A 14,707-nucleotide genomic window follows, 5' to 3' on the forward strand; every position below is an offset into this window, starting at 1 on the left:
ACAAATATAAATTTAAAAAGAAAAAGGAACAGCTCTGAAGGTAATCCCATCACTATTCAGTGATCTGAGAATGTTATTAATTCTGCTTATTCTTGATTCCTAACTATGTTACAAATACTCATGGTCTTATCCAGGTCATATGGACTGTCCCAGCAACCAGAAATATCAAAGAGAGAAGAGCCAAGAAAACAAACCTGATGGAAGTGACTGAAGAGCAAATGGCAATTTCAGAGACAGAAGTCCCCCAAATCTGAAGTGTCTCAGTCTGTTTTAAGGTTACTCTGTAAAGTACTTCTTTTTACCTTATGGGAGTGTCTCGTATAATCTTGTTCACTAAAGGACATGATGAGAACTTTCCAGGAAAACAACACCCAGAGGACTGTGCACCAATCCTATTACCTAGCAATGGTTATTTATCTCCATATGATGAGCTGACAGAGGCTCTGGGTCTGCATAAACCATCATGACCTGGCTTCACCCATGAGAACAAGCTGGGTTGCAGGGGAAAAGGGCTGAGAACTGTTTGCTAACAGCAGTTACAGCAAAATGGAATGACTAAAGCACAGATATGCTCATTTAAATACTGGCATCATTCCACATGATCCCAATCTTGTAAAAACTAAATGGAATTGTTTTGTGCAATTTCCATACCTAAGAAAACACACTGAAAGGATAGAGAAAAAAGTAACAGTAGTCATCTCTAGTACTCTTGGCCTGGAAAAATCCCATGGATGCAGGAGCCTGGTAGGCTGCAGTCCATGGGGTCACTAAGAGTCGGACATGACTGAGCAACTTCCCTTTCACTTTTCACTTTCATGCATTGGAGAAAGAAATGGCAACCCACTCCAGTGTTCTTGCCTGGAGAATCCCAGGGACGGGGGAGCCTGGTGGGCTTCCGTCTATGGGGTCGCACAGTCGGACACGACTGAAGTGACTTGGCAGCAGCAGCAGCAGCAGTCACCTTAGGGTAGTGGGATTATATTATTATATTATTTTCTTGTTGTTATTTTTCTATACTTTACCAATTTCCACAAGGAAATTTTTATATAAGCAATATAAAGTGACCTTTTAAATATCTATTCCCTTCAATTAGACATAATGTGGTAATAGTCTGCAGGAAATTACTGAGGCCTGAAAATATTCTCATTGTACTAAGAAAGCGAAAGCTAAGAAGAAGTGATCGAATGCAAAACAATAACCAGATGTAAGGGGGAAAACCAGAAGCAAAACCTCTTGTTAAAATGTTTTGACTGGGGACTTCCCTGCGTCCAAGGGTTGGGAGTCCACCTGTTAATGCAGGGGACATGGGTTTGATCCTTGGTCCAGGATTCCACATGCTGCAGGGCCGGTGGGCCCGTGCACCATGACTGCTAGAACCTGCATACCCTAGAGTCTGTGCTCCACAACAAAAGAAGCTTCCATAATGAAGAGCCTGGGCACCGCAATTAGAGAGTAGCTCCCACTCACTGCAACTAGAGGAAGCTTGCATGCAGCAACAAAGACCCAACACAGCCAAAAATAATAAAAATAAATTAAAAAAAAATTTTTAATAGTTTTATTAATATGCTCTCTCTCTGATGGCCAGGTTAAAACACGGCTCCCCCTGCGGACTACCAACCAGCCTTGCAAAACATATATACACTTCTCTAGAACAGGCACCATTAGCATTTAAAAATAAAAGACAGTGAAAAATAATTTCTTCCCACAGTGAAAAATAATTTCAATAATAAAAGTTAAATACTAATCCTATGATTTGAGTACTCAATTTTACAAAAAGTAAAACATTTTTCTCAAGGAACACCCACTGTCTCTGACTGTTAGAACTATGCGTTTTGTAGTGTACCCTGGGTCACTACTATAGCTCAGTTGGTAAAGAATCTGCCTGCAATGCGGGAGACCTGGCTTCAATCCCTGGGTTGGGAAGATCCCCTGGAGAAGGGGACAGCTACCCACTCCAGTATTCTGGCCTGGTGAATTCCATGCACTGTATAGTCCATGGGGTTGCAAAGAGTCGACACAACTGAGCAACTTTCACTTTCACTTTCTTTCTGGGTCACAAAGCTAGTCAGCTGGAAAAAACATGTGAAACAAGTGTGGTCTAATTTCGGTCCAGATTCCTTCCGCTACATCTACTCCTTGGAGGAAGAAAGTGACAGCAGTGGAATGTGAATCTAGACCCCAGACAGACCACTGCTGCCGCCAGTACCCTATTTACATACACTTCACCCTGAGCCACAGGGTGAGACACCTCCCCAAAGCATGGGATTAGGTATACTCATGCTATCAGGGGTGATACTGCTCTTAGGACTTTTCAGGAAGACAGCCAAGAAATACATTTAAGAAAACAACCATGATTCCATGTGATACACGCAATTCAAATGCAATAATATAGGGTTATTTCTCACCTTCCTTCTATATTTATACCTCTATTCCCTTTGGTTCTCAAAAATAATATTCTCAATCATTTTCTCAGTCTACAATACACAGAATGTGAAACAGAATAGTATCACTACTATGACATCAACAATTTTTGAATTCTGAAATCAAGAGCTTCAGAATTACCACCACCTACCGTAAACCCACTGAATAAACGTCATGTTTCTTGGCATGGCAGTTTGTTCTTAGCATATGATTTGCTAAAGGTGTAATCAGAGTACTCTGTCCAAATCATTTGAATTTATTCTTTAGGAATTCTTATTTAAAGCACAAATTACTTTTCTATAAAAAGAGAACCCTAATTATGTAACTGAGTAATTGTCTAAGAACACTGACTAGAAAGGGGATGGCTCCTGTCTCTAAAGGATCCCATTAACTGATAACAGGAATGCATTCTAAGGTTACACTGACAGCATGATTGACTTGTACATCTTCTTGTTCAAATATGGCCTTTTACCTTCAATTTTTTCTTGCAGTGTATCTTCTGAAAAGTCTGATGCTAATGCAGCCAATTTACTCAAGCCAAGAAGGGTTTTCTTCTTTGCAAAGTAACGAGTTTCCCTATTTGCCAAACCCAGAAGTGTTGCATGAGCCTACAATAACAAAATATGAAAACTGTGGTAAAATTCTCAGTATTAAGTCAAGTTAAAATAATGATTATGAAAAACCCAAACTTGGTTTCCCCACCTCAAACTATATCAGTGAAAGATCAAGTCACTATTAGGAAAACTTAAAACAGATCAGCAGCATACTTTGAGAGTAATCACACAATAAAATATCAGCCACTCACACTGGTCACTGGGAAAAGAGACATGTATAAAACATTTGCTCTATAATAATTATATATTCACTACAACACCTTGTCAAGGAGAAACGTGAATTTATTTAATGTTTTTACTGATAATTTGAACATTTCTATTATAAGAAAATACTCATTACAAAAAATGGCCAATGACTGCTATTTATCTGTTGAAGTTTTTGTGCTTTATTTTATTGTAAATACAGTCAAATTACAATAGGCTTCATTTCTTTTAACTGAGATATAACAAGTAATGGCAATACCATTATAAATGAAAAATACTTTTATCAAATTATGTGAGAGAAAGATAGACATTTTTTAAAAATCTGTAATATTTAACTATAAAAAATAAACTAGCTAAAAACTAAATTAAAAATTACCTAAATCTGATCCATATAGCTGAAACCTTACCTTTTCTAATTCTTGGCTGTTAATTTCATGTAACCAGCTGAGATGTTCATGAGCTTGTAAAAAATTCGCCAACTGTCCATGCTGAGAAATGGGCTGAGATAATAATTTGCCTCGCTTTCCTTTCTCCAGATACCAACGGAAGAGAAAGTCTGAAAAATTCTGTAAAGAACAAAGCAAGAATCCAATAATATTTAGTAATACAGTTTCAAAAAATACATTTCTGATGAAAAAGTTTTTTCCCCAAAGGTCTTAGACTTCAGCATGGAAATCCTGTTTTTAAACACCACGTTCCTAATTGTAGGGTCCTCAAATGACTTCATTTGACAAAGGAGGACATCAGATTCAGAATGGGGATCTTGCTCAACGTTACCCAGAATCTAGATGTGCTCTGTCCAATACGGTAGTCACTGCTCACATGTAGCTGTTTAAACTTAATCTAAAATGTAAAAATCAATTCCTCAAAGACATCAATCACATTTCAAGTACTCAAAAGGCCATCTGTGGCCGGAGACTCCCATTCTGGACAGCACATATGAGCAAGATCTCATTACAGGAAGGTCTACTGGACACTACTGGGACTCCATCCTTCCAGGGTAAAAGATTCCAGGGTGGAACCGTGTGCCACGCATTCATGTGGCTGGCATGATAAATCAGAATTTAGCGAGGCTCCAAATGCCCAGGACATTTGCTGGATCCTGCAGTAGAGTAAGAGGTTGGGCTGGAAAGGAAGACAAGTGTCCTGCAGGCTCACACATTACTTATGAGATGTTTCCACAAAATGGGGAATTCTGCAAGGAATCACAGTCCCATTAGATATTTGAAACCAATTAATTCATTGGAATGAATGAATGTAACAGAAGCAGCAATCAAGCCCTGGCCTACCTCTATTCTTGATGAATTGAGTGATCTGCCTTTCATTTTATCTGCCTTCCAGGGGAGAAAAACCACTGCTGATTTCCATCTTTATGGTTAACACACACAAAGACCAAAATACAACTTAGGAAGCAGAAAACTATGAATATGTAGATAACAGAAGCAGACTTAAGAACAATCATTTTGGAATTAGCACAAAAGAATTTTAACTAGTAAACAAATTTTTTTTTTTTAAAAAGTAAAAGAAACAAAGTAGAATGCATGGAAAATGTCAACAGAGAATAAGAATCCTTAAAAAGAATAAAAATTACAATAAGCACAAAGTACTTACTTTAGCACTATTATGAAATACAAGATAAGCCAGGTCCAGAAATCAGGTACTGATCAAATAAGCTATATCCAGTCCATGAAATACCATAACACCATTAAAAATGTGGTTGTGTGATATTCAATGATATGGACAAATGTCTGTTATGTATTAAGTGAAATAAGCAGTTAATAAAACATGCTTCATAGATTAAAAAGACTAAACCAAATGTTTAAAAAAGAGTTCTCTCTGGTGGTAGAATTATGAATGATTTTTTATCTTCTTTTTTCTTTATGGTGGTTTCCTGAATTTTATACAATGTTATGTTTTATAAACATAAACATTTTGATTTTTTATAAAATTTGATTTTTTATAAACATCTTGATTTTTTATAAAAATCAGATTTTATATAAAGATCAACTGGCTAAATAAAATGGCTTTAAGGAACAACTTAAATTTACATAGATAGTGTCATAATGGGAACTTAAAAAAAAAATTAGGTATTAAAAAAAAAAGGAAGCATGATGTCAAAGAAGGAAAACAAGAGTCTTAGGTAAATGGGAATCTGAGCTTTCTTAACATTAGCATTCTATGCTCCCAAGATCTTCCATTCAAACTGTGGAACTCTACCAATATTACTAACCTAAGTACTTTGAAAATACAAAAATAGAAATAAAAAGTCTTGACATATTTTTCAAACATCAAAGAATCCTTCTGTAATATTTATATATAAAAAACTGTCTGACAATTTACAAAGAAACATAATGTACAAATTAGTATCCAGTAAACTGCAAAAAGACTGCATCATCTTCCAAAAACTCCAAGTAAGAACTTCCCTGGTGGTTCTATGGATGAGAATCTGCCTGTCAATGCAGGGGATATGGGTTCGATCCATCATTTGTGAGGATTCCACGTGCCATGAATCAACTAAGCCCAAGCATCACAACTGAGCCTGTGCTCTAGGGCCCAAACCTGCAACTCCTGAAGCCCACGTGCCTAGGCTCTGTGCTCTGCAACAAGAGAAGCCACTGCAAGGAGACACCACAGGCTGCAACCAAGAGTAGCTCCCACTCACTGCAGCTGGAGAAAGCCTGCATGCAGCAATGAAGACCCAGTGCAACCAAAAATAAATAAAATGACACACATTAAAAAAAAAAAAAACCACAACCTAAATAAGACGTAAATGGTAGCGCCTTCTTACAGGATCCACCGCCTGCACCGCTGTGTTCGTTACCTGATCAGCAAACTGGGTCATGTAGCGCTGTAGCCTGGTCTGGTTGTCAGTCTGCTCACACATTTGTACCAAGATATCAAAGTCACAGTATTTTTCTGCCAATGAAGCAGCCCATGGGTACTGGCCTAGTGTGACTGTGGGAATGAGAACAGATGGGAAGAAAATCCTGTTAGTGAAAACTTAATATGTAATAAAAAATAATATTCCTTGAAATTTTGCCTTTATTCCTATTACTTACTAAAAGTACTTAATGGAAACCTTTCTAGTTACTGGCAGTTAGTTTCATAATCCATATAAACTGATTAAAGATGTATATTCAGCCCTTCCTTCATCACTGCCCACCTAAGATGCTACTCCCCTCCTTCACATAGCAAGGCAAGCTCGTCCTCGGAATCTTGGCTGTGACAGTCTGGCTATGTCCTCTGCTGCAGTCTCATCACCCATCCACACCCTCTAATGGCCCTTATCTGCTCTGCCCTATGGTCTAGCCATTCCTATGAAGGTCTCAGACGGTAACAAGTTCTTTGAGAGCCGTCTCCACACGCTGATAATTTATTCCTTTGTAAATCATCTTCAGCATTGTCTAGGAAACCAGGTAAGTAATGACAATAAGGCCGAACAGATGAACACAGAAAGACATACATACGAAGTGTTGCTTAAGTTCTCAGCTACAACTGGGTTAACAATGTTGTACTGAATACCACTGCCTGAATGATCTGACTCCTCCATTTGTTCTGTAGACTCAAAGACCCACAGCCCTCACTATTAAATATGCACTTACGAAGTGGAGATAAGAGATCTGATCTTTTCTGTAGGTATTCCATTTCCAGACTGCTATATCTTTCTTGATCACTGGATTTGTCCACAGACTTGAGCTGAGAAACATAACCATCCAAGAAGCCATCAATCAGTGCTACTAACTGCTCTGTTAGAACGTTTCGGAGGTTGCTGTCTGCCTGAGGATAAACCATCTTCAGGACAGTCCTATGCTGGCGCATTATTGCTGTTCGGATGCCAGCAGGACCGCTGGTTGCTGTGAAATCACACAAAATAATAGGACAAGTAAGGGTTCCATAATGGCTACAGGGAAGACCAACTGCCTAAAAATTACATCCTGTCACCTTTGATGGAAAAAGAAATCAAACAGGGGGTCAGTAGACACTTGTCTATGTACTGCTCAAAACCATCTTCTGTATGGAGATGGCCTCAGCAGAATCAAGTAAACCGGACTCTTCTTCCTTCTAAATTCCTTTAATGCTACTCCACTTACTTCTGTGTGTTAAATCAACATAAAATATAGTCACTACTTTCAGGGCCTGCTTCTATGAATAACTATACATACTAAAACCTAGTAGATGCACAAGTATCAGTTAAAAAATTAAGCTATAGAGACAGCTGCAAATTATTTCAAGGGAATAAAGTGATTTTTCATAAGATCTGCTCATTTTGGAGATGTCACTTATGTTATTTTTTATTTCATTTACAAACTTGTACTAGGAGAATAATATGACTTCCAAAAATAACAGACCATTAGAAATATATTTTGGGACATCCTAGTGGTTAAGAATTCACCTGCTAATGGAGGGACACAGGCTCAATCCCTGGTCTAGGAAGATTCCACATGCCACAGAGCGGCAGCCCAGGTACCACGACTACTAAGCCCACACGCTGCACCTACAGAAGCCTGTGTGCCTAGAGCCTGTGCTCCACGACGAGAGAAGCCACTGCAACGAGCAGCCAGTAAATGGCAACGGAGAGTGGCCCCTGCAGCCACAACCAGAGAAAAGCCCATGTGTCCTTGTGTGCAACAAAGAACCAGCACAACCCCCAAAAAAGAAAAAAATATATAATTTGAGCAACTGCTAATGAATCTGAAAATTGGGATCAATGCTTGCAATCTCACCTGTCCATGGAATATACTCAGGTTCTTTTTCTCCTGACTCTTCTCTTCTATACAAGGAGTTTCTATTTTGTCGATAGTGACTAGCAGCTTGGAGCATGTCCTGGAAAACGAAATGTGTTATCACATGCCGGAAATGAGGGATCCCAGGATCCCTGAGATTATCTGAAACATCAAGTTCTATTATTACAAAAAATTACTCAGCACAGGCCTGTAGGATTACTTTTTGATTCTTTCTGCATTTGAAATTTGTTTTACTCCATAATCTAACTTCAATTTTAGAAAATTATGGTAACTGAAGTAGGAAAATCATCACTATAATATCCATGAGGTAAAATTAAGTGGAATGTTTTAACTGAGCTTTTGAGTAATTAAAAAAGAGAAACTTATTTGTTGTTTCTCACTTGCTAAGTGGTATCTGACAATTGTTTAGAAAATTACAATAAAATTAATACATTTACAATGATATATATGTCCTTCTCCAAAATAAAAGGTTTATTCTACCAAACAGAAACTTTTAATACGCATAAGGCACACACTCAAAATGTCTGCTAATTGACTGATAAAATTACTGATGTTTTCCTAACTTTTTGGAATTAACAAATGGCTAACCCATTATGGATTGCTGGTGATGCACAGTAGGAATATGGAAACCACTTTCTCCTCTGTCCACGGTCTGGGCTTTGATTTGCTAGAATCTTCATATGTTTGTACCTTGAGAATACTGTTCACATTGATCACCACCTCCGCCCATTCAACTGATTCCATGGACATGTCCTTCAAGACTTGTTCCTCGTGCTCCAGTAAACACTCACAGATGGTATCTACCTGGGACGCCTGCGGAGGACAGAGACAGCACCCACTAGTAAGAGGAACCATGCTGACAGTTGACCATCACAACTGCCTAGACTCGACCCAGCAGGCTTTTCTCACTAAGTTACATCCTCTGCTTAGTAGTCAGAGGGATGGTCAGTGACAAAAACAAATTTAAAAACCAAGGAAAGCTAGAATCTCCTAACTTTTAAAAGGCAGCGAGCCCAAATAACAGTCTGCTAAATAAGCAATTCTGAACTGTTAGCAGGTAGACTTTTTATTTAAATATCAAGTCACTGAAATATTTATTAGAGTTATGAAGGCTCAATGCCACCTTTAAATAGTATTAGGTTACAAATAATGTCACATTACACTGTAAGACCCTAAACTAATGAATTAAACAAATGAACCAATGGATAAAAATAGTGATTCAACTGGCTAATGAACAGGCTAATTTCTTTCTTTGAAGAATTTATTTTCTTTAGACATAATAGAAATGTTTATAGAATAGTAGTAGCTACATTGGAGAGGGTGGTGGCAACCCACTCCAGTACTCTTGCCTGGAAAATCCCATGAACAGAGGAGCCTGGTGGGCTGCAGTCCATGGGGTCGCTAAGAGTTGGACATGAGTGAGCAAATTCACTTTCACTTTTCACTTTCCTGCGTTGGAGAAGGAAATGGCAACCCACTCCAGTGTTCTTGCCTGGAGAATCCCAGGGACGGGGGAGCCTGGTGGGCTGCCGTCTATGGGGTTGCACAGAGTCAGACACGACTGAAGCGACTTAGCAGCAGCAACAATAGCTACATAGAAACTAAATATATAACTTATAACTGTTCTTTTCTTTTTTATCATTAATTATTAACACATAAAGGTAACTGAGGAAAAATGTTAAGCACTGAAACATTTGCTTCCAGTTTCAGCTCACAGTTAAGCTTTCACCCTCCTTTATTTATCAAGTGGATATTTACTTGGTAGTTAGCATTGGGCACGCAAAGATAAGAAGAAATGGAAATCAGATTTGTTGCCCTCAAGGAGTTTACAAACCAGGTGAAGGAACAAGACATAAACACATGCACAATGCAGCCCAAATAAAATCACTGTCTTGCAAATCTTGTTCTTCCTTTAGTATTTCTGATGTCACTCAAAGTCATCCTAACAGCCCGAGCAATAAACCTCTGGCACAATGAATTTGTAAGAGTTTTTTACACTGTTAATGTGAAAAAGATAATGAAAGTAAATGTGACATAGAGGCAGAAAATAACATAAAAGCAAATAAAATGCCAAAACATTTGCTAAATACCCTTATCACATATGTTACGTGTTCAGTGGTTTCAAACATTGCTCATAAGCTGTACCAACACAGTTGGAAGCCCTGTTCTGAAGCTGTGAACTCGCTTTTTAAAGCCCCAGGAGGTGTGGGGCTGCTTCCCAGACTGGAGGCAAGGTGGAGGCTGCACCCTCAAGCAGAGTCTGATCTTTTACCTGGACTGCAAGATCACCTTGCCCACCAATCAGAGCCTAACGTGGGTTAACCAGTTCATCTCTTAAAATGCTAATACCTGTCTGTAATGTAATTTACCACTTCCAAGTGGATGGACAGGTAAAAAGAAAAAAAATTGATACATATTAAACTTATGTGTTCCTTCTTCAGTTCTCTTGAATTCTCTTTTTTCTTGAATTCTCTGTTTTTATTATGATTATGCCATGTGGAAGGACCTTTAGAACTTTACCCAAAGACCAGTAAATGTAAAGAGAAGTGAAGATAAATGGTGATGTAAACAATCTTAAACATTATCATTTTCTATATGGAGTATTCTTTTGAGGAACCAATCATATTTAAAATTTTTTTCTCCTGTCATATCCTACGGTACTACTCATCAATTATGTATCCATCTAACTGATAAGTTTCAGACTCTTCTTTTTTTCCCCAGTTAACTGGAAAATGTACACATACTCGATAAACCAGTATGCTTAGTACTTTGATCTAAAAGTCGAAAAAGGAATCAGGCTCTTGCTCAATTCAATCTGTCATTAATAATTAAAAAATAAAACCTTTATCATGTAAAATTATGTATGAATAAAGACAAAAAGGTGGAGAAGGAAATGGCAACCCACTCCAGTATTCTTGCCTGGAGAATCCCATGGACAGAGGAACCTGGTGGGCTACAGTGGGTGGGTCGGACATGACTGAAGCAACCTAACACGTAGCACATCTTAGATGCTAGCACTGATTACCAAAACTTAATTTCCATTTTCCATAGCTCAAAATCTTAAAATCCAGGGGATGAGCAATTAAATTATTTTGCTTCTGTTTACTTTCTCTGGTGACAATTCCATCATGCCTTCAATAGGAAAATGTCCAATTCTGGCTAATTTAGCACTGTTATGCTTATCTTATCCAAGTCCACCTAAGTAGTGCTGTCCCTTCAGAATATTATGAACATAAGTGATTTGATAATTTGTTAAATTACTGAGTGCACCTTCCCAATAAAAAAGAAACTGGTCAGGAGCACTGTTTCTGACTGACCTGAACTGAACTGTGCTCACGAGCCACTCTCCCTCCACTACAACTGAAGATCTGTGCAAATGCACCAACCCTGCCATGTGGCTGAGGCAGGAAAGGACAATTAAGACATTGTATCTGGAGGACAAATCAACCTTCTCCTGTCCCATCCTCAGTGGGGCATGAAGAACAGTTACGGGACATGTGATGTCCTGTGATGCCACAGGACCTGGAACTACCCTTCTCTTTATGGTGACTGTAATTTAAAAAATGATCCTGTTTTGTGTATTTTTTTCTACAACATATTTTTAGTGCATCTTTTTCCTTATTAAATCCAATATTCAAATAAAAAGGTGAACATGGGGGAAAAAAGACAAAAAGGGAAACAAAAAATGACAGTAGTTTGGTTAGATAATAAAATCTGAGGTGAATTGTCTTGGTTTGTTTTAATTCAGATTTCAGGCATACTTCCTTGATTAAAAAACAAAACAAAACAGAAAAGTGTTTTGCCTTACATTCCCTAGAAAACAAGCCCAAACGTATAAAAATGATGTCTTCTTCAAACTAGATACATTTATGGAGTCAACAGATCTGAACATAGTTCAGTGTCAAATTATTTTCAGGTTACAGTACATCAAATATTCAGAATAAAAAAGACTCTTGGCAGAGGCTACTAGTTGCTAGATTATAGCTAAATTGTAGGAGGAAGGAAACAAAATTAGAGGCACCAAACAGAGAAGTTTCCCAAAAGCAAAAAACAATTCCACATTCCATAGAGTTGGGGGAAGGCTAGCACTGTCTCTAAACTCAGATAATGCCACAAAGGTAGGAGGGAGTTCCAGGAAGGACTATGAAGTCCAGAAGCAGCCTATCAGCATGCCCAAAACATTGCTGCAGGTGGCGCAGAGCAGGGCCTGTGGTCCCCACTGAGACAGCCGGCCCCGGGCCGTGGTATCAGTGTTCACTCATGGAGACGGGAGGCAGCCCTGTCCTTCACAAGGCTGGGAGCGCTCACTCAGGTACCAGAGCTGTGGGCTGACTTCCAGCACCTTCATCTCTTCTCCCTCCCAAGTTTACAGGAGGTTTTCTTTTTCTCTGAAAATAAATCTGAACCTCCAATTAAAATAAATAAATTTATATTAAAAAAATATAAAAATGAAGTGGAGGGACTTCCCAGGTGGCCCAGTGGTTAAGAATTCGCCTGCCAATGGAAGAGACAAAGTGGATCCCTGGTCCGGAGGATTCCACATACCACAGGGCAACTACTGAAGCCCTCGCATCCAGCGCCTGTGCTCCACAACAAGAAAAGCTCACACACAGCAATGAAGACTCAGCACAGTCAAAAAAAAGATGCAGAGCAGGATCCTAGCAGGCGGCTGAGAAGAGTTTAGAGAAGGGACTATCTACAAAGCAATGGGCAGGAGTAAGGCCACCCAGACAGGACAGCCACGACTCGCTCCAGGCCTGAAGGGGCACTGGGATGGAGCAGTTGCTGGACACACACAGAGGGCAGTCAAAGAGGAGGCTGGTCCAACAGCAGGCACAACAAACAGGCAGAAGCAGCAAGGAAGGAAGGTGGGGACGGTGCTCCAGGCTCTGACCCGACGGTGCTGCCGCTCCATCAGAGCCAACAGAAACGGAGGGGCAGAGGAGCCCACTGTGGAGACGCCCTCCAGGGCAGAGTCAAGAGGGGTGTGGAGAAGCACAAAGACAACATCAGACATGACAGAGAGGACTTTGTCATCAGCTTCCCAAGCTCTCATTTACAGGGAAAGTGATCAATGAGTGATGCTTCTGAGTGATAATTTAACCAGAAAACATGGAGTTCAATTCAAAACTCCACGAGATCTTCTGTCCTCAACCCTCTCCTTGCTGGGGGTCCATTCAGTAAATGGCAGTGCTCCAGAGTCACGCTAAGGGGAGGAGGGGGCTCATCTCACCTCTCTAAAGAAGACATCTGCAGGGGTCAGGTTGGACGGGACGTCACAGTCCCTCTTGTTCAAAGCCATCAGGATCACTGTGTTCATGAGGTCAGGAAGCCTCGAGTGGTGGTTCTTGAGGATGATGGCGGCAGCCAGCTTCTCGGCATGCTCACAGAGCAGTAGCCGCGTGGCCATCGGCATCCCTCTCACTGGAAAAGTGCTGAGACGTCTAAAGAGGCCGACCTTGTGGAAAGACGAACATGTGTTCTTAGAGAGCATTCAAAGTAAAACAGAGGAGGATGCAGTCGTATTTCCACCAGAAGCACAGTGGGCACAGAGAGGCTGGCCCCAGTCTCCCCCAGAAAAATCTCCTGCTGTCTGTCTTTGGGGCTGTTACACACACACACACACACACACACACACGCAACCAGCCAGGGCAATTTACACCTATAAGAAAGTACAGGTGTTTCTTTTCTAAGATTACAGTGACCCCAGAGATTCTGTCAACTACTGTTGTCTCTGCCTACCTTACTTCTCAAATGATTGCTTATGGTTATCAAAGAATTATAAAATTGTTCTTTTCTACCTACATTAATCAACTCCCCTCAACTCCAGACCTTTGGAACTAGAAACTCAGCAGTCTTCATGTTCCAGAACCCTAAAGCCAGGGGGAGGATGGGGTCTCTAACCCTTTGCATCAGCTGTCTCTTTACTTGATGCCTATTTCTGCCTCAAGAAGGAGAGTTTATATTTAAAACTATTTCCGTAGACACAAGTATGTAGTTGTACATTTTCCCTGATTATTAATGCAAATCTTTCAATGAAATAAGCTCTCAATATTTAAGGAAATATAAAGGCGTAGGCAGAGTGGGATTTTTAGATCTGGACAGACATTCCTTTGCAACAGACACTGCTGCCAGCAGCTGTGCGACTCCACAAGGGTCTGAGCCCAGGGAGGCTGTGACAAGGGCGGCCGCACCAGCTCCAGCTCCACTGTCCCCGCCCTCCAAGAACTAGGCGCTCCCTTAGTGTAGCGTGTTGGGGCCACGGACTCCTCCCATGCCAACAAGCCCACTCTTCGGCAACATGACCTTGCCACTTCTCCCATCTACAAGCAGAATCAATTTCCCAATCCCTTTCATCTGGCCTAGCTTTGTGACTTATTTTGACCAATGACACTTTGGTGGAAACGACAATATGTGATGCCTGAAGCCTACAGCCTTAAGTTCACCTCCTCAGAGTGCTCCCTGAAGGAGAGCACTGGCATAGGAGGCCAGTCCAGCCTAGAGGAGGATGAGACTAGGTAGGAGGAAACCAAGAGGCCCCAGCAGATTGAACAGCACTGCCTGCCAGTCAGGCAAAACACCTGGGGACGTGCCAGATCAGTCAACCCCAAATGTGGTTCAAGGAAGGGGCCCATGGAAGTCAGCAGGACTACCTGTCAAACCCACTGAGTTGTTTCAACTTAGTACATCCTGGGGTGTTTGTTATGTATTAATAGTTAACTG

The 14,707-nt window shown here is 40.3% G+C and overlaps 1 protein-coding gene across 1 annotated transcript in view; it reads right to left on the reverse strand.

Moving 5' to 3' along the window:
- Positions 1-14,707, reverse strand: part of NUP133 (nucleoporin 133) — a 56,693-nt gene that overhangs the window by 13,370 nt on the left and 28,616 nt on the right. The window contains exons 15-21 of the mRNA XM_027530497.1: positions 13,218-13,442; positions 8,675-8,797; positions 7,964-8,063; positions 6,842-7,093; positions 6,061-6,194; positions 3,647-3,805; positions 2,894-3,029 (exon numbers count right to left, since the gene is read on the reverse strand). Of these exons, the coding sequence (XP_027386298.1) occupies positions 2,894-3,029; positions 3,647-3,805; positions 6,061-6,194; positions 6,842-7,093; positions 7,964-8,063; positions 8,675-8,797; positions 13,218-13,442 (1,129 nt within the window). The remainder of the gene's footprint in view (positions 1-2,893; positions 3,030-3,646; positions 3,806-6,060; positions 6,195-6,841; positions 7,094-7,963; positions 8,064-8,674; positions 8,798-13,217; positions 13,443-14,707) is intronic.

Source organism: Bos indicus x Bos taurus, chromosome 28, assembly GCF_003369695.1.
Source record: "Bos indicus x Bos taurus breed Angus x Brahman F1 hybrid chromosome 28, Bos_hybrid_MaternalHap_v2.0, whole genome shotgun sequence".
In the NCBI taxonomy this organism is placed as follows: domain Eukaryota; kingdom Metazoa; phylum Chordata; class Mammalia; order Artiodactyla; family Bovidae; genus Bos; species Bos indicus x Bos taurus.